The 25,138-nt window shown below is 40.6% G+C and overlaps 1 protein-coding gene across 4 annotated transcripts in view; it reads right to left on the bottom strand.

Moving 5' to 3' along the window:
- The window catches only part of LOC140738636 (anoctamin-2-like), a 134,193-nt gene that overhangs the window by 86,281 nt on the left and 22,774 nt on the right, over nucleotides 1-25,138 (bottom strand). For all 4 annotated transcript variants that reach the window (XM_073066230.1, XM_073066232.1, XM_073066231.1 and 1 more), the window contains 8 exons: nucleotides 22,102-22,200; nucleotides 8,387-8,535; nucleotides 7,086-7,140; nucleotides 6,171-6,222; nucleotides 5,480-5,535; nucleotides 4,630-4,671; nucleotides 4,278-4,342; nucleotides 37-171 (listed from right to left, as the gene is read on the bottom strand). In XM_073066230.1, coding sequence (XP_072922331.1) covers nucleotides 37-171; nucleotides 4,278-4,342; nucleotides 4,630-4,671; nucleotides 5,480-5,535; nucleotides 6,171-6,222; nucleotides 7,086-7,140; nucleotides 8,387-8,535; nucleotides 22,102-22,200 — 653 coding nt within the window. The remainder of the gene's footprint in view (nucleotides 1-36; nucleotides 172-4,277; nucleotides 4,343-4,629; nucleotides 4,672-5,479; nucleotides 5,536-6,170; nucleotides 6,223-7,085; nucleotides 7,141-8,386; nucleotides 8,536-22,101; nucleotides 22,201-25,138) is intronic.

The raw sequence follows: 25,138 nt of genomic DNA, 5'->3' as shown, positions 1-25,138 counted from the left end.
CAAATTTCTCTCATTTTGTTTATAGTAAAATCTTACCTTGGTATATCATTGCCCATAGTAACACAACCATAAAAAAATACTATGATTCCAACCAGTGATGCTGGCATCAGCAGTTCAGTGTATAGTCCCAACCATGCAAAATACAGGCCAATCTTCTCACCAAAGTACTTCCTATGAAAGATATGATAACAGATGACTAGAAGTTAAACTAGTAGAAAGTAGGATGCAATATTCAAGCTTTTCCCTGATTTCAGCAAGGGACCTTGCTCAAAGAGACCACACATCAAAAAATCAGTTTTAGATGTAGCACTCTCCCTAACATAATCTGTCTGAGATAGGCCCCTCAGTGGGCAAATGAATCCAACAAAAGAATCACAGGCAGATTATTGGGTTTTAAATGGTTCACTGAAATACATAACAGAAAGATCAATCTTATAATACCTAAACATGTCACAAATCATAATCGCAGGAGATTCTGCAGAAGCTGGCAATCCAGAGTAACACACACAAAATGCTGGAGGAACTCAGCAGGTCAGGGAGCATCTATGGAAGGATAAACAGTCGACAATTCAGACCAAGGCTTGCCATCAGGACTGATGAAGGGTCTTAGCCCGGAATGCTGACTGTTTATCCCCTTCCAGGCCTGCTGAGTTCCTCCAGCATACTCACAAATCACAATGCTGTTTTTAAACTAAAACACTTAATAATTATAAATTCAAATATTCCAGAGAGGAGTCATATTATACACAGAATGGCTTATAATTTTATGTAAAGATATTTAAGAAATAGTTATATGCATCAGGAATCCAGGTAAGTTCATTCTTTGGTCACACTCTTTAGGTTTTTAATTTTATTAGACAAAAGTTTATATCATCAGAAACCAGACACTCCAACCTCCATGACAGAGTACTAGATTTATTCTCCCACCAGATAAATACAGTGAGTGCATCACTTACAAGATAGACACCAATGATTTTTCAGTGAAGAATTTCTTTTTCCCCTCCACCAATGATTTGGTGCATGATGCTTTAGCACAGAACATTATTGATAGTATGGAAGCAAGGGCAGGTTAACAGAGGACAAATGAACTGTAGATGTTGAAGGAAAGGCCAATCCTTTCTTTGCTTCAGTGAAAGAAACAGTGGTTGCTTCGAATTGAGCTTCTGAGCATGCACAAATGCAACTCCTCTCTTGAGGTTTGGGCAACCTTGATTCTGGAGTGTAGTTGCCCTTGTCTGAAGAACTTCCTTTTAGAAATATAGAACACCTACAGGACAATACAGGCCCTTTGGCCCACAAAGCTGTGCTGAACATGTCCCTACCTTAAAAATTACCTAGTGTTACCCATAGCCCTCAATTTTTCTGAGCTCCATGTACCTGTCCAGGAGTCTCTTAAAAGACCCTATCGTATCTGCCTCCACCACCAGCACCGGCAGCCCATTCCACTCACTCACTACTCTCTGCATAAAAAACTTACCCCTGATGTCTCCTCTGTACCTACTACCAAGCATGTTAAAACTGTGCCCTCTCGTGCTAGCCTCTCATCATCTTATACACCTCTATCAGGTCACCTCTCATCCTCCATCACTCCAAGGAAAAAAGTCTGAGTTCACTCAACCTTTACCCATAAGGCATGCTCCCCAATCCAGGCAACATCCTTGTAAATCTCCACTGCATCCTTTCCATGGTTTCCACATCCTTCCTATAGTCAGGCGACCAAAACTGACCACAGTGCTCCAAGTGGGGTTTGACCAGGGTCCTATTTAGCTACAACATTACCTCTTGGCTCCTAAACTCAATCCTATGATTGATGAAGGCCAATGTACTGTATGCTTTCTTAACCACAGAGTCAACCTGCACAATAGCTTTGAGTGTCTTATGGACTCGGACCCCAAAATCCCACTGATCTTACCATTAATACTATATTCTGTCATTATCACCAACCAAAATGAACCACCTCACATTTACCTGGGTTGAACTCCATCCGCCACTTCTCAGCCCAGTCTTGCATCCTATCAATGTCCTACTGTACCTCTGACAGCCTTCCACACTATCCACAACACCTCCAACCTTTGTGACATCAGCAAATGTACTAACCTATCCCTCCATTTCCTCATCCAGGTCATTTATAAAAATCACGAAGAGTCGGGGTCCCAGAACAGATCCCCGAGGCACACCACTGGTCACCGACCTCCATGCAGAATATGACCCATCTACAACCACTCTTTGCCTTCTGTGGGCAAGCCAGTTCTGGATCCACAAAGCAATGTCCCCTTGGATCCCATGCCTCCTTACTTTCTCAATAAGCCTTGCATGGGGTACTTTGTCAAATGCCTTGCTGAAATCCATATGCAGTGCATCTACTGCTCTACCTTCATCAATGTGTTTAGTTACATCCTCAAAAAATTCAATCAGGCTCGTAAGGCACAACTTGCCTTTGGAAAGGCCATGCTGACTATTCCTAATCATATTATGCCTCTCCAAATGTTCATAAATCCTGCCTCTCAGGATCTTCTCCATCAACTTACTAACCTCTGAAGTAAGACTCACTGGTCTGTAATTTCCTGGGCTATTTCTACCCCCTTTCTTGAATAATGGAACAATATCCACAACCTTCCAATCCTCCAGAACCTCTCCCATCCCCATTGGTGATGCAAAGTTCATCGTCAGAGGCTCAGCAATCTCCTCCCTCACCTCCCATAGTAGCCTGGGGTACATCGCATTCCGTCCCGGGAGCTTATCCAACTTGATACTTTCCAAAAGCTCCAGCACATCCTCTTTCTTAATATCTACAAGCTCAAGCTTTTCAGTCCACTGTTGAAGAGTAGCTTCAATCTTCAGAGAAGTTCAGTGGAGGTAAAATATAATGCCATGGCAAGGAAGATGGAGAAAATTTCTGGGGCAACGAGGCAACGTTCATTGACATTGGCATTTACTGATAATGGATCTGTGGAGGATCTATTGGTTAGTACCATGGTTTGTATATTCTTGCTTGCAAGAGTAAGATAGAGATGAGTTTCCATAAACAGATGAATTTGAGGAGGGGGTTCCATCATCTGATTGATGAAAGAAATTGCTTGGTGAGATTGAGAACTAGTCCAGTGATAATAAAAGTTCACAGACCCTGGAAAAAAACATCTTGGGAGCCTTCTCTCAGCAAGGGAAAACATTAATGATGAAACTCACCACTACCTTCAATGAGCGAACAGAGCCTTTGGTCAATTAAGGAAAGGGGTATTTGAAGAAGCTGTGATTCTCACTGGAATATAGCAGGCTGTTTTGAGGGTTATAAATTTATGAGGGACATGGATAGAATAGATAGTAAAAGAAATTTCTACTAGAAGAGTCTAGAACTAGAAGGCATTGCTTAGGGTGAGAAGGGAAAATTTTAAAGGAGATCTGAGGTTTTCCACACAGAGGGCAATGAATCCCTGGAACAAGCTACTAGAGGAGCTGGTGGTGGCAGATTCAATTAAAATGTTTAAAAAGGTAGGTACTTGGAAATGAAAGGTGCAGAGAGATATGGGGCTATTGCCGACAAATGGGATTAATGTAGACAGAGATCATAGTCAGCGTGAACAGGAGGTACTAAAAGTGCACAATTATATGATTCTAAGTTCAAGACCTCAGGTCTGGCATAAAACTAATTGTCCTTTGGCTACCCACCTATAAGCTATTAAATGCCACAGTGGAAGTCACAGTGGCAAGTCACTGGAAAATACCTTAAAATCCTTTACATTTACAGAAAGGACAAGAAAATCAATGGCAGTACCTTCTCCGGGCTAAAATTCCTACTACTGTGGCTGTAGTTAGCATTTTGGCCATTTTGGGTAGGTTACATCTTTTGCATGATAGGAACCAGATTTTTCAGCTAGCTATGATATAACAAGATCATTCAGAGGAAGAGACTTCCAAGTAAACGAAAGAAAAAATTTTAGGATGTGCTCAAAGCTCCTGGAAGAATTACAACTCCACAATCCCACTGGGGAGAACTGCTCAATGTACGTTCAGGATGGTCTGGAAAACCTCTAATCCGTGAAGTGGCAGCACAAAGACTCCCTGGGTGAGTGGTGAAAGATACAGACCGTATCACAGACTACTCACCCATCTCCCACTAGCTACCATTCTGTGATTCCCTCATTGGCTTCAGAAGCCACTGATGAACCCACAAAACTACAGAGAAAGTTATCTACAATCCTAATGATTGTCTGAGATGATTATTACAATTAAGGAAAAAATATATTTCAGGAATCTGAAAAGAATATGTCAGAAACTACCTTATGAGATCAATTGGCTGGTATTTATAAAACGCTCCATATTGTGCCCACTCTTGGTACAGCAGCTGTAATATCAAAAGACAGTATTAATACATTGGAAGGCATCTTAGTATTTTAACAGATATTGTGTTATCTCAAGCTAGCAACACAAATCTATCAAGCAAAATGAAGTTAGTGGTATTTAGTTTTGTGCTGCTCACTGTATTGAACCTGCAACAGCCAGCACACTTAGTAAAGTTACAAAAGAATTGATCAGTGTAACTATTATCAATACATTTCCACCTATTTCTATTCTAACCTTTAAAGTGCAAGAGCTGGTATTAGTAAAGAATATTATAGATGACTCCCTTACCCTGCGCTCATTCTCGTCTGGGTCAGGTCTGTCATAATCACCCTTTGTAAAAACAAATATTACATGGAATTATACAGAATAGTGCAAAGATCATTTCACTCATTAAGTCCACACTAGTTTTAGAGTTCCATACATTTCTCCTCCTTCACTTTTTCATTTAATCTTATTGGAGTAATCCTTTCCTCAACATCTGGGGTTCCTAATCTTTTGTTTATGCCATGGACCCTCTGCCATTAACTAAGGAGTCCAAGGACCCCAGGTTTGGACCCCTGCTCTACATACAATTATCCAGCCCCCTCTTAAAATCTTACATATTCTTTGTCTCAACTGCTACCTGAGGCAGTATGTTCCATGATTGGCAGTAAGTTCCTATATTAAGTCCTTATATTAAACATATTATTTAATGTGCATTAATATTGCTCATGACAGTCTGAACATGATTGTTATTATTTACTGCCTTTGCTTGTTTTCTATATAACTTTTCTTTCCCATAATTAAGCAACCTTATTTTTTCAGATATCTGATTTTCATTATCTTCAAATTGTTACATTTAAAATGCTGGCCTCAATAGAGCTGAAAATCAGACGAATTACGTTGCAGAAATCTGATTTCTGCTGTCTATCTTACATTCCCAAAGTCAGAATACCCCTTTTGCCTTAAGCATTGCTTCTGAACTCCATCCACTTTCCCACTCTCTTTCAGCACATACTTGTGGTAAGTAACTCAGTTGTTGTCTGATCACTTTGTTTCCCTGTATTGTACTGCAACAAGAAACTCCACCACCAAATAATGTATTATTGTGCAGTGATCCCTTTTAGAAAACAGATTAAACAGCAAGTGTCAGACTTACATCATGAAGTGGATAAGCTGAGTCATAGACACCATTTGCTATTAAAGTTGTTATACCTGAAAAGCAAATTTACAATATCAATTTCTACCACACAGCACCTTGTAATGACAATTGAACCAGCTGATAAAGACAGCATCACGTTGCCATTTTTTGGCATCATGCTGTCATGACAGCAATGCTCCCCACTAATGCCCTTCCCCCAATGGTCCCCACCCCTAGCGGGTCCGTAGCTTCCTAACCACAAGCCCCATCATCCTCCTGCACCCACCGCCAGGACTTGCACCTACCTGGGCCTCCCTACCGATATCGCTCTTTTGGCTGCTGTGAAGAACAGCACAAATTCCCCCAAAAGCATAGTTTTAACTCAACATTTTAGCCGCGACAGAATTTTTAGGCCAGATATTTTGGTATGAAAACAGTGTGGAGTTTGATTATCAACACAAGAGATTCTGCAGCTACTGGAAATCCTCTGCAACACACATAAAATGCTGGAGGAACTCAGCAAGTCAGGCAGCATCTATGGGGGAGAATAAACTATCGATGTTTCAGGCCAAGACTCTTTATCTGGACTGGAAAGGAAGAGAGCAGAAACCAAAATAAGAATAATACAAATTGCCCCCGTAAATACCTGTATCCAGCTACTTAAAGATTACCCTGAAAGAAGCTTTCATGGATTGTGAAGCAATCTTACCCATGTTATATCGGGCTCTTGCACATGATGTTCGTTTTAAAATTTCATAAACCTTTATGGAAATTAAAAAAAAGTCAATAATCCAAAGTCAAGCTGCATTAGCATCATCAGAAGAGAATATTAATGTCTTCAAGTGCTACCGTGACGCACAATCTACTTTTGGGCCCAGGTAATTAAAATATTGAGTATTAAGGTCACAGAACATATGGAAATGTATATAAATTAAAAACTGGCTCATTTCCAACTCTTGTATCACCATGTACATTTTGATTTCAATGTGTTTTTAACATAGACAGAATTAAGTCACTGTGATATTGAAAGTTTTTAGAGTTGCTTGTTGAGTTGCTTTTGGTACAGCAAACTTTGTTTTTGAAATAATGGGAATTGGGCTAAGTTTTTCAGTCATGATTCAAAGGGAGGAATGAGAAGTACGATTTTGTTTTTGAAAGAGTCTTCCTATATCGTATTGAAGCAATCCCATTGAATCACTGTATAGTCTGGAAATAATATTTACCAATTAAAATAAATGCCCCCCACCCCCAGACATCCCAAAAAAAAGTGAGCACTAAGTCAACAAATTCATGGAATTCCAGCCAGACAGAAATAAATACCAATCAAAAGTAATTAGTTCAATAGTAACTTTCACAAGCACTTAGGCTGATTCATCAATCTGGCCATTGGCAGGAACTAGGCTGTGTGGACAAACTGTAAATTGAAATTTGGATTCATCTTGATTGCTGGAATGTAGATGTAAAATATGTAAAAATATGGAATCAAGGTCCATCACAGATACACAGTGGGTATACTGGCAGCTTTTTTCAAACCAAGCAATAAGTTAGAATGGACTCCAACTGGTGCTTTCATGGTCAAGTATTTGTAATGAGATTTACTATTCATTTTGATAATTTGACTTACTATTCGACTCCGAGTTGCATTGTCAAAAAATGTTTCCTTATTTGTTATGTTGTACCTGTAAATAACAGAGAGGTTGTTAACTATTTATGCATCTGGTATAGGAGTATTCTGCCACTGTACCACCCTCTCCTTTGCTTCTTGACACCCAAACTTATCGCCCTCCCTGCACTCTGTACTACACAATCACCATTGCAACTAAGACTCAACCCACACACTATTCTCCATTTCTTTATTTCTTTGTTTATTGCTTCATCAGTTCTTACTACATTATTATAACAATAACAGCTCCAGAGCAATGGTACCAAGAAAATTTCCACCAAGTTTGGTGCCCAAGTTTAACTTGGGCAGATAACCATACAGTCCACTGGAAAACAAGGTAGGACAGGATAGGATAACAAGATTGAGTCAACTCCATCAACAACACCTTCAAGGGGCAGTGCCTCAAAAAGGCTGCATTCATCAGCAAGGACCCTCTCCATCCAGGACATGGCCTCTTCCCATTCCTACCATCAGGGAGGTGATACAGGAGCCTGAAGGAGGAAGGGCACCAGAGGGAGATGACAGGCAGTTGAGGAGAAGGGGTGAGAGGGGAATCAAAATGGAGAATGGAAAAAGAGAGGAGGGAGGAAGAGAAATTACTGGAAGTTCGAAAAAGCCATGTTCATGCCACCAGATTGCATGCTACCCTGACAGAAGATGAGGTGTTGCTCCTCCAAGCTGAGAGTGGCCTCATCATGACAGACATATCGGAATGGGAATGGGAATTGGAATTGAAATGGTTGGCCACAAGGAAGTCCTGCTTGTTACGGACAGAGTAGAGGTGCAGCCTTTCTCTCCCTACTTTCTCATGGTGCAGTGATACAAAGCAGTATATCCAGGAGCTTTGAAAAGTGCAGGGAAGGGAAGTTGCCTCTGGGACACTGAGTTCCCTGGAGGCCTGGCTCTCAGTCATTGCCCTGGCATTGGTGATCACTGAATTAGAAGCCTGTCATTCCAGCTCAGGCGTAAACACCAACACAACTCTGAAACTTCCACTATACTGCTAGTGTCTTCCACAGTGAAGACTGATGCAACGTACATATTCAGTTTGTCTGACATTTCCTTGACCCCCATCACTACCTCTCCAGCATCACATTATGCATGTGAAGAAACTTCTAGTGTCCTCTTTAATATTGGGCCAAGAACCTTCATCAGGATCATGGCAATGATCATTCATTCACTTTCCTCCATCTGCTAATATGCATGCCTGGACCCCTAAATGTTAGTATTATTAAAATCATGGACTTCCATGCAGTACTTACAAATGGATCTTGTCTCTGCTGAAGGGGTGTGATAGGTGCTTGCTGCTCCGGTTCATCTGTCCAACCCTGGGTTGAAAAGGCTTTGTGAATTTCTGCAAAACTGAGTTCATTTTTGCTGTGATTCCACTATCGTGTTTTATTTCAAATGTCTGGGAAAGAAGTGAGAGCGACTCAGGTTAAACACTGAAGTAAAATCCAGTCAATAGATCTGCTGAGATTCATCAGAGTATTTCTTCATGAAGGAGATTTCTTTACTAGGATTTTCTAATTATTAATTATGAGTGCAAAGCTTCACATTGAATTTGAATCTGAATAACTTCTCCTTCCTACCTTCCAAGCCTTGAAAGGGCATGGTTAATGTGTATAACAACTCCTTAACCAAGCTGGATATTTTCTGTGGTAGAACAAAGAATCATAAAGAAACACTCTTCAGAATAACGTGTTCAGTGTCAGAACAAGAATATTAATTGATGCATTCCTGAAATCCAGCCTTGTTAATCACAGATTGCACCTTTTACAAATGTTTGCCAAGATGGTTGAAGAAGTTTGGGCAGTCTGTTCTATCACTAACTCGAGAGAAGATTTTCAATTGAAACATATTATGTCATTTACAAGATGGCGCTGGTGAACTTTTGCAATTTTCTACAGGCTACATATAATACTTATTTATCGAGTATGCCTGCAAGAAAATTAATCTCAGGGTTACTTTTGATGACATGTATGTACTTAGATAATAAACATTTAAATTTTTTTTATAAATATGCTATATCTCGCAGAATATTTAAAGCAGAGAATTTCAATTTTATTGACTGTGGTTAATAGTCTACATCCTGAGATTTAAAAGAGAATACATTATCATCACAAAACTTCCACCAAAATAAATAACTTCAGACACAGGTCCTTTTGTGACCCCCATCTCTTGCCAATCTCACTGATTAAAGTGCCAAGGAAGATTGAAATCATCCAGGCGGGTGCGGAAGGCAAGTGATTGTTTAGTGCCATCATCCTCTCGCTCACTGCTGCTGGAGAAGGTGTCTGCGTGTGATGGTTTCTCATTTACTCTCGCATGTTGTTCCTAAGGGAAGGTGCTTGCATTTGAGTGATCTCTCTCTCTCTCTCTCAATGCTGTCAGCGTATGATGCCAGGGCAGAGGGAAATTTAATCAATGGCTTGCAGATTTGGACTCTGATACAGTTTTAATGACGTGTTCTAGTTTTCTGTTCTAGTTCTGATTGTTCTTTTTTGTTACTAATTTTGGGTGATTTTTGAATTGGAGAAGCCTGCAGATAATACACACTGAGATGATCTGAACTGAAATGTGACTTTTGATTTTGAGTTTTATATTCTGTACTTGTTGATCGTTTAATTTTTGCTGCCATTTGTTAATTTCTTTGTGTGTGGGGGGAGGGAAATTTAATGTTTGAAGTTTTTCTTTGAACTGGTTGGTTCTATGATTCTTCCTTTTTTCATGTCTGTCTGTGAGGAATTCTAATTTCAGGGTTGTATACTGCAGGTATACTTTGATAATTAATGCATGTTGAATCTATGAATCTTGAATCATGGAAACTCAGCTATTCAGTAGCAGTAGCTACAGCACAGAGAAATTAGTAACACAAGTGAGATTATTATCCTCGCAGCCAGAATTAATCCAGAGATGCAAGTTTGAGTCCACCATGGCTGTTAGGGATTTTAAGTTAGTCTTAATAAAGTAATCATGAAACTCCTGGATGATCAGCTAAACCCATAGGGTTCATTCAAAGCACTGAAGGAACTCTGTGAGTCAGGCAGCATCTATGGAAGGAAATGGACAGTTGACATTTCCGGTCAAGACATTTATCTGTACTTGAAGAGACTTTGTAGTGAGCAGCATATTGGAGATATTAGAGGCTAGGAATGCTAGGATCTGAAGCAACACAAAAGCATCTGAGGAACCCAAAGGATCAGGCAGTATCTGTGGAGGGAAATGGACAGTTGACATCCTTCTTCTTTGCCGAAACAAGTGTGCCTGCCTTACTCAGTCTACCTATATCCATTTCTTGGATTGGATCTCAAATGCCTGCTCAGTTCAGAGGCAAATAGGGATGAGGAATAAATGGCCACATTGTCAGAGAAGGGCATATCCCATGCATAAATTACTAATCGGTATCCATGATTCTCATCATATCAATTAATCAAAAGTATGATCTCAAAATATTTTGTTTTAAACCTGAGAGACAAATAAATATGTAATGAGATGCAAATTGTGGCACAATGATTATTTTAATTCCTGGTTTTTGACACCATAGTCCAAAATGTCATCTTTTTCTTTCAGCTTTCAGATTAATATTGTTCTGTTGCAGAAAAATGCACTTTTATGTTGTTCCAAAGGTTTTTGTCAAACAAAGGTTTGAAAGTTTGACCCGAATTGATGATTTTCTCTCAGTGTTCAGATATACAAAGAGCTTCAGCATTGCAGAGATGCCTGACTTGGCCTGACCTCCTCACACTTGTGATACTGGCTGAGAAATCATCTATCAAACTGGCACAATCTGATAACATCATCATTTAATGAAGATGCTGGAGTTCATCCTCACAGTAGTGTCTATTACATGCACTTGTATCCTCAAAACTCCTGACTGATTGCCACGAGCTGGCCCTGAACAAAGAGGCTGGAAGTGGGAGCCAAACATTGCTAGTCCGTCAAATTTAAACTGCAGTCGCAATAGCTGATGGCAAATACATTTGATTGAACATTTTAAGATGCTTTTCAGATAATTGCAACATTACAGCTAGCACAGACCAGAGGGGTTTTAGTAAATCCAGAGCAACTGTTTGGTCTGGCAAGATTGCAGATAATTAGAGATTCCAGATCCAAAATAATTGAAGCAAAGGGGAGATGAGGAACCAAAATATGCAGCAATATGAGACTTGAAACAGATGTAGAATGTTTATTCTTACTATTTTGGGGATAAGACATGGCAGTGGAGGTCACTGATTCAGTTCGTCAAAGGTTTGGTATGGTAATGATAGGCTCATTGATCAACCTGATCAATTCAACTCCCTTTAGGTTCTTTGCTGTGTGGATAAACATCCTGAAAACTTAGTATTTTCATAAATATTTAACTCAACTGTACAAAGTTTTATTATTGAACTATACAAAGCAGAGGATTGATGCTTCCTTGTACTAGCCGTGACCTAGGTCCTAATCTCTGGCACTACTGGAGTGAAGCTTGGTTGTTGTCCCCAAGCCAGTCTGGGTTTTCCCTGGGAGCTCCACTTGCTCCCCACATCTAAAAAGCTGGGTAAGCTAATGAGCTACTGTCAACTACCCCAGGTGTATGCGGGTGGCAGGAGAATAAGGGGAAGTTAATGGATACATGAGAGGAAAGAGCTTACAGGGAAATGGGATTTCTCAGTCAGTCCTTTGGGATTCAATTTGATTTGCTTCCACTTGAGTTTTGTGGATTCTGAAGTAGCTAATGAGGGTGGTGTGGGAAGTGTAGGCTCCGACCTTGTTCTCATTATTACCGTCAGGAAGGAGGTTCAGAAATCTGAAGACACACACTCAATGATTCAGGAACAGCTTCTTCCCCTGTGCCATCTGATTTCTGAATGGACATTGAACCCGTAAATGCTACTTTTTTATTTCTATTTTTGCGCTACTTATTTAACTATCAATTTCTATTATTATGCATTGCATGGTATTGCTGCCACAAAAACAACACATTTCACAACAAATGCTGGTGATATTAAACCTGATTCTGAGACGGGGCAGATCAGATGGCTGATGGTCATCAATAATGTGGTATTGTCCTCCCGTTACAAGCTTCCAATATGTGGTCACAAGGTTCTCAATCTGCACTTTGCTGATGCACCAGGAAGTCCCTGGAGCTCTGAGCACATCCTCAAATCTTCTCCTTATTACTTCAGGGGTTGTGGACAATAGCAATAGCCCATTCTTCATTTCTATTCCTCTTAACTGAATAAGAATCCATCAAAAAGACTGGGAACTACTAAAATCTGGAAATACCAAGTATCCTGTAGCAAATGATCAAATGATGCATTCTGGAGCTGGAATTTCTGAACACCAGCACAGGAAGGACTTAGGTCATAACTCTAGCATAATAATGTGTGTGTGTGTGTGTGTGTGTGTGTGAGAGAGAGAGAGAGAGAGAGAATGAGAGAGAGTGGTGTATGTCCATGAGAAAGAGAATAACCATGTGGTTTATGTGAAAGAGTGTGCGGGCGTGCGGTACATGAGAGAGGGAAAGCCAGCGTGTGGTGTGTGTGACAGCGTGTGCATACACTGTTAATTGTAGTGCATAAATGAGTGCTAGGATTTGGAGAGAGTTAACAGGAATCTGGATAGAATAAGGCGGATTAGAGTGGGATTAGTGTAAATAGGTGCTACATGGTCAGAACAGGCTTAGTGGGTCAAAAGGCTCATTTGTTTTGGACGTCTGTATGCCATGGAAAACTACTAAATGACCATAAGACATAGGAGCAGAATTAGGCCATTCAGCCCATCAAGTCTGCTCCACCACTCCATCATGGCTGATCCTGGATACCACTCAACCCCGTACACCTGCCTTCTCACCCTATCCTTTGATGCCTTGATGCCTTGATGAATCAGGAAATGATCAACTTCCGCTTTAAATATACCCACGGACTTAGCCTCCACCACAGTCTGTGCCAGAGCATTTCACTGATTTACTACTCTCTGGCTAAAAGCACTCCTCTTTACCACTGTTCTAAAGGGTCACCCTTCAATTTTGAGGCTGTGCCCTCTAGTTCTGGATACCCCACCATAGGAAACATCCTCTCCACATCCACCCATCTAATCCTTTCAACATTTAGTAGGTTTCAATGAGATCCACACCCCCCCCCCACATTCTTCTACATTCCAGTGAGTACAGGCCTAAAGCTGCCAAACACTCCTCATTCCCGGAATCACTCCTCAACCCCTTCATTCCCGGAATCATCTTCATGAATCTCCTCTGGACCCTCTCCAATCACACCTCCTTTCTGAGACATGGGACCCAAAACTGTTGACGATACTCTAAGTGCAGCCTAGCTAGTGTCTTATAAAGCCACAACATCATCTCCTTGCTTTTATATTCTATTCCCCTTGAATTAAATGCCAACACTGTATTTGCCTTCTGTACCACAAATTTGACTTGTAAATTAAGCTTCAGGGAGTCTTGCACAGGATTCCTAAGTTCCTCTGCACCTCTGATCTTTGAAGTTTCTCCCCATTTAAATAATAGTCTGCATTTTTGTTCCTCTTACCAAATTGCATTATAACTCATTTCCCAACGCTGTATTCCAGTGCCACTTTTTTTGCACATTCCTCCAATTAGTCTAAGTCTTGCTGCAATCGCATTGCTTCTTCAATACTACCTATCCCTCCAACTATCTTTGAATTATCTGCAAACTTTGCCACAAAACTATCAATTCCATTATCTAAATCATTAATATGAAAAGTAGTGGTCCCAATACTAACCACTGAGGGACACCGCTAGTCTCCAGCAGCCAACCAGAAAAGGCCCCTTTTATTCCCTCTCGCTGCCTCCTGCCCGCCAGTCATTCCGTTTCTTCCCTGTAACACCATGGGATTTTGCCTTGTTAAGCAGCCTCATGTGTGGCACCTTATCAAACGCCTTCTGAAAATCCAAGTAAATGACATCCACTGCCTCTCCTTTGTCCACCCTGCTTGTTACTTCCTCGAAGAACTCTAACAGATTTGTCAGGCAAGATTTCCCTTCACAGAAACCATGCCGACTTTGCTTATTTTATCATTAGTCTCCAAGTACCTTGAAACCTCCAACACTTTCTCATCCACTGAGGTTAGATTAACTGGCCTATAATTTCCTTTGTTTTGCCTTCCTCCCTTCTTAAAGAGTGGAGTGACATTTGCAATCTTCCAGCCCTTTGGGACCAAGTCAGAATCAAGCGATCTTGAAAGATCATGACCAATGCATCCATTACCTCTTCAGCAACCTCTCTCAGGACTCTGGGATGTAGTCCATCGGGCCCAGGTAACTTATCCACCTTAAGAACTTTCAGTTTGCCTAGTACTGTTTCCTTTGCAATAGCAATGGCACACACTCCTGCTCCCTGACACTCACAGACCTCTGGCACACTGCTAATGTCTTCCACGGTAAAGACACTATTGTCATAGATGAACACAAAAACACTGAATAACATGTCCCCTTCGGGCCATTCATTGGTTTCCACTTATGGTCATTGTGGAGTTGCACACTGTCCAGATTGCAGATTTTTATGTGATGCGATGAGTTACTGCAGATCCAAGTAATTATTGGCTAATGTCCCCAATAATGGATAGGAGATTAAGAGATACATCTGAACTTAAGCACGACAAATGCCAGCAATTAAGCCTGGTTTTTGGCAGTGATCGATGGGGAAGGAAGTGGTTAAAAGATGCCCAGCCAAATACTGGATGTTCCTTTTCAATTGCAATGGCAGCCAAGGTCAAGGTGCTACAATAGCAAGAGTTAGCCCTTTTGCTTTTTCAGGCTTTAGTATAATGAGCTACAAGCTGGAGTTAATAATCCAAGAAATATCTCAGGCTAGATGCCAGAGATGGAACTATTAATCTAAATTTTCTTTCAGTGAAGCATTCACCTTCAAATATCTCCATGTTCGATTCTACAATAGCTATTGCCGTTATTAATAAACCAGCTAACCGATTGCAGGGGCAGCCAATGGCTGAGACCGCTGTTGGTCTATCCCACAATAACAATCATTCCTACTGATGAACCTTAAAGTGGCCATCCTTTCTAACAGCCTCTGACAATGTCATTTACACAAATTCAAAGTACCCTTATGCAGCAAATATTGTGGAAGAACATAGGAGACAATTAAGTAACTCTTTGAAACAGTAAGTATGCTGCAGCTGGCAATGTTACACAACTATGAAGGCAATTTCTCAGTGGATTCAACGACAGAATTCAGGTTCAAACTGGAGGTAATACCCATGAGATATGACCTATATCTTTATTAAATAAATTGCCTCAAGCTGCTTAGAGGCCCGGCTTCTTGATCCAATAACAAAGGAATTGCTCAGCTGAGGACTCAAACAATGTCTTTAGTTGAGACATTTAATAAACATGCAGTAGTAGGGCTATTCAAAAACCCCTGGAAAATGCTTCATCTTATCCTTTATTGATTTCTCTGCCTTTTTTTTTGCACATTAGCCACGGCTACAAATTTAAATTAAATCAGTGTAATCAGATGAAGGCCTTTCAAATTAATGGCAATCCAGAACATTAACAACAGCTGACTGACTGCTTGTGGAATGCGAGACAAAGAGTAAGACAGGATGCACTGTAACCTGAGCTACAGGAATATATGTGTTTCATCAAAAATACTGAAGGAATTAGTTAATGTTTTAGGAACAGCTTTTTCCGCTCCACCGTCAGTTTTCTGAACAGATGATGAACCAACACAAGAACACTACCTCAGTATATTTGCATTTCTTACTTAATTTATTTTATACATATTTCTTATTGTAATTTTTAACATTTTTACAAATTGCACTGTACCACAGCCACTAAACCAAAACTTTCTTAACCTATTCCAGTGATATTAAACCTGATTCTGATAAAAGTTGGCTCTCGTGAGCAAGGTAAAAGAGACCAGGTTCATTTTCAAGGGAGTATGAAAACAGGAAATGCTGGAAAGACCCAGCAGCTCAAGCAATATGTGGAGCAAGAAACAGAGTTAATGTCACAGATCACAGATTTTTCTATAGGTCTCGCACATGCTCCTTATCCTGAGTTAACCAAAGGAGAAAATGTCTCTCAATTTCACTTGCCCCATCACTGAAATGTTCCCGGAACCTATGGACTCACTTTCAATGACTCTTCATCTTTTGTTCTCAATATTTATTGCTTATTATTATTATTATATCTTTCTCTTTTTATTTGTAGTTTGTTGTCTTTTACACACTGGTTTACCCCTTGTTGGAAAAGCCTTTCATTCATTCTGTTACAGTTATTGGATTTATTGTGTATGCCAGCAAGAAAGTTCTGACATATATGTACTTTGATAATAAATTTACTTTGAACTTTTAACTTTGAGAAAATTTCCATCTTTAGAGATACTTCACAGAAACAAGTGACTAAAGATGCTGGGATCTGGAGCAAGAACCTGCTGGTAGATCTCAGCAGATTGATTGATATATGTGAGAGGAAGTGAACTGGCAATGATTTGGGTCAAAACCTGCATCATGAGACTTGGTGCAGGGTCCCGACCTGAAATGTTAGCAGCTCCTTTCCTCCGATGCTCCAACAGACTGTCTGTTGCTTTAAAAGTTTTACTCCTGGTATTAGGTCAAAAATATTAGGATCAGTTTTACTTTTTTTTTGTTATTTTGTGAAGAACAATTACTGAATGGCAATAGGAAATTTAAGTCCCAAGGCATCAGCCACCATGGCCTTTGGAGGCTTGTATGAAAAGTTTGCATTGCATATATTCAATTAAGCTTTACAATAAAACAAAGGGATTCAACATTTTTATTGAAAGTTATAGATCACAAACTGATTCCCGTTTCCCAAGATCTCTCAACGTTCGTTCAGCCCTTTCTCTCCGCCCCCGCTGAGGGCAGCACCTCACCCTCCTTCCTTGACATAGGCAGATCTCCAGGATCTTGCGTGTACTATTTCCTTACCATTCCATTTAGCCTGACCTACCTCTCTCTTACTTTTGTGGGATCATTTCCTCATAAGTCAATATCATCCTGGATCCTAGCAGCCTGTTGCCATTGATTGTGAAATAGATCTTACAAGAGTTTTCAGCCACTCTGTCCATTGGAATTCGAAGCTGGTCAGGTATCTGAAAGGGCATTGGAGAAGTTGTCTGCACCATCAGTTTCATGCCACTTACAGACCTTGCCATGCAAGTTTTGTATGAGACAGTTTTTAAAGAATAGCAGTAATCTCCCTCAGCAGTGTTCATTTTGAAAACATTTAAAAACTAATCTGATTTCTTTAGCTTCTATCCTCATTGCTCAGCCCATTTCCTCCATGTTCTCACCATGCCATATTGAAGGCACCGGATATCTGTATGAAAAGTTATGTTTATATTAAATTGAATCCTATCAAATCAGAATCAGAATCAGGTTTAATATTACCGGCATATGCTGTGACACTTGTTAACATTTTAGCTATAGCACAATGAAATACATGTTAAATAAATATAGAGAAAAAAGCTGAATTACTATGTATATCTATTAAATAGTTAAGTTAAAAATAAGTAGTGCAAAAAAACAGAAATTTAAAAAAATAGTGAGGTAGTGTTTATGCATTCAATGTCCATTTAGAAATCGGATTGCAGAAGGAAAGAAGCTGTTCCTTAATCGCTGAGTGTGTGTCTTCAGGCTTCCGTACCTGTTTTCTGATGGTTATGATGAAAAGAGGGTATGTCCTAGGTTATGGGGGTCTTAATGATGAACACCACATTCCTAAGGAAACGCTCCTTGATGACGTCTTGGAAATTATGGATGCTAGTACCCATGATGGAGCTGATTAATTTTACAAGTCTCTGCAACTTACTTCGATCCTGTGCAGTAGCTCCCCCCCCCATACAGACGGTGTTGCAGCCTGCCAGAATGCTCTTAATAGTACATTTGCAGAAGTTTTCGAGTGTTTTAGTTGACAAACCAAATCTCCTCAAACTCTGAATAAAATATAGCCAATGTCTTGCCTTTTATAGCTGCATCAATATTTTGCGTCCAAGTTAGGTCCTCAGATATTGAAACCAAGATCTTGAAATTGCACACTCTCTACACTGCTGATTAGAATTCATAAGCTTCTATTAATTTTATCTACTTGTTTAAATTTATCTTCTGGTTCTGAAGGCCAGGATTCTTTCCATTTTGTAATCAGCAGGTATATTGGAAGTTATATGCGGCAGCACTCAACAAGATGTAGTCTCACTGCCTAGTGGACCTTCAAACTACTTGAGCAAGGTGGATGGACAGGCCGAAGGGTGAAATGTTTTGCAGAGCTGTGGCTGAAACACTGAACATCACTCATACAACAGGCTTGGATCTGAAACTCTAAGGTAAGAGGGGGTAAACTGGGTTTCAACTAACTCGCTATGCTTCTCTGCCCGGTCTGGATCTTTTCATCTCTAATTGCCAACGAGCCATAACCATTTCGATTTCAACGCTCCTCTCTCCTCCTGCAACCTGATCCCTTCAAAACGCACTGGCCTCCACTCTCCCAGCACCAATCCCAAACTTAACATAAACCTGCAGAAGAAGGGGGGTGATGGCGGCAACCCTCAGACACCTCCTCACACCTACACCTCGAGGAGGACCCCACTCCACACCATCAAAACTGTCTCCGACACCATCTCTGACCTCATCCACTCTGGAGAACTCCCAACCACTGCCACCAAACTCATAGTTCCCTTACCCCGCCTGCTCACTTCTACCTCCTGCCCAAGATCTACAGACCAGTCTGTCTGGGTAGGCCCATTGTCTCTGCCTGCTCCTGAACTAGTGTCCACATATCTCAATTCTATGCTATTGCCCTTTGTTCAGTCCCTTCTAACCACATCCACAACACTTCCCATGGTCTCAATCTTCTCAGTGACTTTAAATCCCCAGGGCCTGACCGCTTCATCTTCACCATGGACATTCTGTCCCTATATACTTCTATCCCCCATCAGGAAGTTGTCAAAGCTCTCTGCTTCTTTCTTGACAAAAGAACTAACCAATCCCCTAACACCACTACCCTCCTCCATCTGGCAGAGCTGGTCCTCACCCTCAACAATTTTTCCTTTGGCTTCTCCCACATTCTCCAAACCGAAGGGTAGCCATGGTCACTCACATGGGTCCAGGCAATGCCTATCTCTATGTCGGCTTTGTAGAACAGTCTTTGCCGGTTATACTCACCTACTCTTCCTCCACTACATTAATAACTGCATTGGTGCTGCTTCATGCACCCATGCTGAGCTCATCAATTTTATCTCTAACTTCCACCCTCCCCTTAAATTCATTTGGGTCATCTCTGAGACCCTCCCCTTTCCTGCTCTCTCCATCTCCACCTCTGGAAACAAACTGTCAAAAGACATCTTTTATAAACCTACTGACTCCCATGGTTATCTCAACTACACCTCTTCCCACCCTATCTCCCGTAAAAATGCTATTCTTTTTTCTCAGTCTCTTTGCCTCCACCAGATCTGTTCCCAGGATATGGCTTTCATTTCCAGGACATCAGAGATGTCTTCCTTCTTCAAAGAACAGAATTTCCCTCCCTCTACTATTGATGCTGCCCTCACCTGCTTCTCCTCTGTTTCCAGTACATCTGCACTCACTCCATCTTCCTGCTGCCATAATAGTGATAGAGCCCCCCTTGTCCTTACCTGCCACTCTATCAGCCTCTGCATTCAACACATTATCCTCTGCAACTTCCACCAAAGGGATCCTACCACTAGATATCTTTACCTTCTTTCCTCCCAGCTTTCTTCAGGGATCGCTCCCTCCATGATTCCCTTATCCATTCATCCTTCACCTCTGCTCCCTCTAGGCACATCTCTGCAAGCAGCAGAGATCTGCTGTGCTACATTTGCCCATACACTTCCTTCCTCACCTCCATTCAGGGCCCCAACAGTCCTTTGAGGTGAGGCAACAATTTACCCGTGAATCTGCTGGGGTCATCTATTGTGTCCGTGCTCTCAACACAGCCTTCTCTACGTTGGTGAGACTTGTCGGAAATTGGGGGACCACTTCATCGAGCATCTCCACACCATCGGCCCCAAGGGTGACTTCCTGGTTTCCAAATGTTTTAACTCTGATTCCCATTCCTGTTCCAATGTATTGATCCATGATGTCCTCTTGTACCAAGATGAGGCCAGCCTCAGAGTAGAGGAGCAATACACTATATTCCATCTGGGTACCCTCCAATCTGATGTCATGAATATTGATTTCTCTTTCCAGTGAGCAAATTCTTCCCTCTCTCTATTCCCCACTCTGAGCTTTCACTTCTTCTCACTTGCCTGTTACTTTCCACTGTGTCCCCTCCTCCTTCCCTTTCTCCTGTTGTCCACTCTTATCTCTATCAGATTCTTTCTGCTCCTGTCTTTGACCTTTCCCACTCACTTCGCTTCACCAATCACCTTCCAGCTAGCTTCCTTCCCCTCCCCCCAGCTTTATATTCAAGCACCTTCCCCCTTCCTTACCAGTCCCGATATAGGGTCTCGGCCCAAAACGTTGACTGTTTGCTCTTTTTCATAGGTGCTGCCTGACATGCTGAGCTCCTCCAGCCTTTATGTGTGTGCTGGTTTGGATTTCTCATGTTTTCAACTAGACTGGCCGGACATAACTTAAAACCAAAATGCAATGGAGGGGTCAATGGATGACTAATTTTAAGTGACTCAATGCCAGTTTAAGCAGCACTGGGGAGTCCTCTGTGTTCACCAGCATTAGGGAGCAATAGACGGTGGACAATGGGATCTAGAGACCAAAAGAAACGGGAGGGAAACAAGCCAATAAATTCTGTCCCAGACTATTACCATCCCAGCTGAAGTGGTCTACACATTTATTCCTGCCTGCCTTACTGATCTTTCTCAAGCCTTCTAGGGCTCATTATTGGCATAACACTTGTTCATTATTTAACAGGTTGATTCACTTGGTGCAGATGAAATGGGAAGGGTGTTAAGGCATGTATAGACAACAACAAAAGATGCAAGTTTCAAAAGTTCATTAAGAATGATTTTTGAACATGCAATGGAGCAGGGCAACAAAATTTGCTTTCATTTTCAAGTGGGTATATTCAAAGACTAGAGGATAAAACATTAAGACTTGGGGAAATTTTAAAAGCAAGCTGTGCTACAGTTTTAAACTATTTTGCTATTTGGTTACTAGGTTCTGAAGAGTTGCAACAAAAATAATTTCAAAATATCAAGTTTGCAATGTTCTGTGTTATTTGTACATTTTGGTTCAATTATTTAATTCTCTTGGGTAAAGTAAAATCAGAGTAATTCAAAAATGAGAAATTCTGGCAACTATGGTCAGAAAATAATACCTTTTTAATATTGATTTATTACCATGATACGCTAAAAATTACTGGCCCTTTAAAAGTATAAAACCATTCCACATGAAACATGCTGTACTTTAAAACACTGAATACGCATGGGAGAATCTTCATGAATCTACTACAAATCAGAAATGCTTTTGGACATCTCTCCACCATCATAAATTGAAGTAACCAACTTTCTTAATTGTATACTGTATTGGCAAGGCAGATAACGTTTGCAATTTAAGTCATTTATGAGCCAGTGAAATGGAAATCCAAATGCTAATTACACAAAAGGTACACAGCATCATTCAATAATACATAACAATAATACTCCAAAAGAATAACTTCCATAACCATTAAATCTGCAGCCCAAGTTTACTAAAGCAGAACTCATGACTCCCATTCGTACAAGACTCTGACATTACAAACTCCTCTGTGTGCGCACCATCACAATAACTCACAATATCAAATATCCTCCCTTTATAAAACTACAAGATTACAATATCATAAAATAACAATGTTAGATTATTTTCAATAAACATGTTATTGTATGTCAATATCATAATTATATTTATCTGTCTTTCTATTCAGTCACCTCGGATAATTGTAGCAGCTGCTCAACTTCAAAACAAAAACTCACTTTGATTCTTTCTGACAGATAAAGTGTTTCATTGAATCATACCATACCTTTCTGGTCTGAACCTTTATTTTTAAAAACTCTGCCTCTCGACTGAGGACCTGCCAAGGGGCATGTATCCTGACATAGCCAATGCCATGGGAGTTACACTGAAAGAATAAAACAAAGTAAATTAAAATTACAAGTAAGTGTTCAGAAGAGTTCAAGGAAGTTAAAAAATCAATACAGAAAATTCACACATCCCATTCTTTAAGATATTAATGTCACCCACCAAAACATCTGTTCTCCCAATTTTCCAAAGGCTCAGATTGGTAGAGGAATCATGCATATTATTCCTTCATTCCTCTAAATCTGCATTCTCCTTTGATGCTACCATAATCATCCCAAAAATCCTCGCTGTTCTAAATTACTCATCCAAGTTTAAGATGAGTACCTCAGCCTTTCCATCACCGTTTAAACACAAAGAACATCAACAGGCTGAAGCCAAAGTGGAATTTTAGAACAGATTACTGCAAACAGAGAAGAGGATAATTTATCTTACGATCAATGCCAATCAAGGTACCTCCTCTACCTCTCTCATCAAACTTTCTCCAAAGCAAGGCTTTTTTTTGCCCACAGAATGCCACTCACTAGATTTTTTTGTTTGTTTTTGCACCATTCTCTATAAACTCTAAAGACTGTTGCATGTGAAAATCCCAAATCAGCAGCCTGTGAGATACTCAAACCACCCCATCTGGCACCAACAATCATTCCATGCTCATAGTCACTTAGATCACATATCTTTCTCATTTTAATATTTGGTCTGAACAACAACTGAAGTTTTTGACCATGTCTGCATGCTTTTATGCATCAAGTTGCTGCCATGTGATTGGCTGATTAGATATTTGCAATATCAAGGAGGTGTACAGGTGTAGCTAATAAAGTGGCCACAGAGTGTATATTGTCATTTTCCAGAGAAACATGAAGGAACAAAGAAGGAATGGCACTGTAGAAGCAAGTTGCTAAAGAGATATTGGAAGAAGGTATAATCAATGTTTTCAAAAGCAGTTTTATTGAGATGGTAAGTATGAGGAGTTCATATCAGAGTCACAGAGGAGGATATGCATATTCTTGGCCTGTTCAGAAAGGTTGTATTAAGAAGAAATTCGCTAGAATACTCCTCCTGGATGTCAACTATCTCAGTTATGAGGAGAGACTGGTTTGTTTTCTTCAGAGCAGTGGTGGTTGAGGGAGAACCTGGGAGATGTACAAATCAATGATGGTCATAAACAAGATGTATAGTGAGAAATTTTAACTGATCAGAGGTTTTTAAAATCGGGGGCATAGATTGAAGGTGAGAAATATGAAGTTTAGATGGAATAAGCAGATTTTCCCCCTCACTCGGAAAATGAATGTGATCCGGACCACACTAGCCGAGAAGGTGAAGGAGGCAGGCACCCTTTCAACAGTTAAAACACATCGAGATGAGCACTTGCAATCTCCAAGGCACAGAACTTAAGGCTATGGAACAAGTGAGATTAGTAGAGATTGGTATTTGATGGTCAGCACATACATGATGGGCTGAATGGCCTGCTTCCTTGCTGCAGCTCAATAACTCTAAGAAGGCCAGAAACCAAACAATGGCAATGCAAATGGTGTGCTGGGAAGCAAGGTTGAAGGTAAAGTTAGAATCAGGAGGAAGTGTTAATTGTAAAATGGTGAATTGAGAAACTTTAAGTACTTAATATGTAGAATGTACGTACAAAACAAGGGATCGAGAGGTTACCACCACGAAGAACAATGATTCTATGCATACAATGGATGGATACCAGTTCCAAAGGTGGGGAAATACCTCAGGTAAAAGTACTTTATCAAATGCAGGAAGCATAACACTTCAGGAGCTCAAAAGGATCAGAGTTTGAGGAGCATTATTGATGATTCCTACCACCTATTCCACAATCTCTTTGACCCACTATCATCAGGAAGGAGGTACAGAAGCACGAGGACTAGGAATGCCAGAGTGAGTCCTGAGGCTCCTGTACCACCTTCCTGATGGCAGCAATGAGAAGAGAACGTGTTCTGGATGGTAGGAGACCTGATGATGGTTGCTGCTTTCCTGTGACAATGTGACAATGTTTCATACAGATGTGCTCAACGGTGGAGAGGGCTTTACCTGTGATGGACTGGGCCGTATACACTACATTTTGTAGGATTTTCCGTTTGAAAGCATTAGTGTTTTCATGCCAGGCTGTGGTGCAGCCCAGTCAATATACTCTCAACTACACATTTACAGAAGTTTTTCAAAGTTTTAGATGTTATGACGAATCTCCGCAAACTCATAAGGAAGTATAGGCGCTGCTGTGCTTTCTTTGTAATTGAACTTATGTACTGGATCCAGGAGAGGGTCATCTTAAGCTTGAACATGAGCACTCAGCTGAATGATTCTCAAAAGGATGACGAATGAAACTGAGAGCAGCAAGGTCAGATAGTTTTCAACTGGTAAGGAAATCCAAACGTAAAGACAATAACCCTTAATTCTGTGCTTTCCATTTCTCAGCATGTGTCCTGTCAATCTATTTCAAAGTCTTGTATCTTTGAAATGGTGATGAACATCATTAGGTGTAGAAATTGACACTCTTTTGTTGGTATAAAATAACAAATGTGTATTCCACTTCAGAAACTCAATTCTATAAAAACCAATGAACTCAATCTTGGAAGTACAATGACAGCACTAACTACGAGTACATCTAGGGGCTTGTTTAATTACAGCAGATGTTTATTTGGCCCATCAGAACAATTCTAGCTCCCAGCAGGACAATCCTATCAGTCCTATCCTCCTTCCCCTGGCCCACTTAACATAAATGACCGGACACGAAGAGCTTGCTTCAGGAAGTCAAGTCAATCAGCCATTCCCTCAATTCCAAATATCCTACTGGATGACTGGAGCATCAAAGGACTAATGAATCAGGGCTGCCTCCCACATAACATGCATTTATGTGGATGAAATTGGACATGGTGATTCAGCATTAATTAAATCCCCTTTGGTTGAATTAATATCATAGGCCAGGGAAGGAGCACCAATGGCCACCTGAGGACAACCTAAAGCTT

Source organism: Hemitrygon akajei, chromosome 14 (assembly GCF_048418815.1).
Source record: "Hemitrygon akajei chromosome 14, sHemAka1.3, whole genome shotgun sequence".
Lineage (NCBI taxonomy): Eukaryota > Metazoa > Chordata > Chondrichthyes > Myliobatiformes > Dasyatidae > Hemitrygon > Hemitrygon akajei.
Note: the sequence above shows the minus strand (reverse complement) of the source record. Positions and strands in the feature narration are given on the sequence as shown.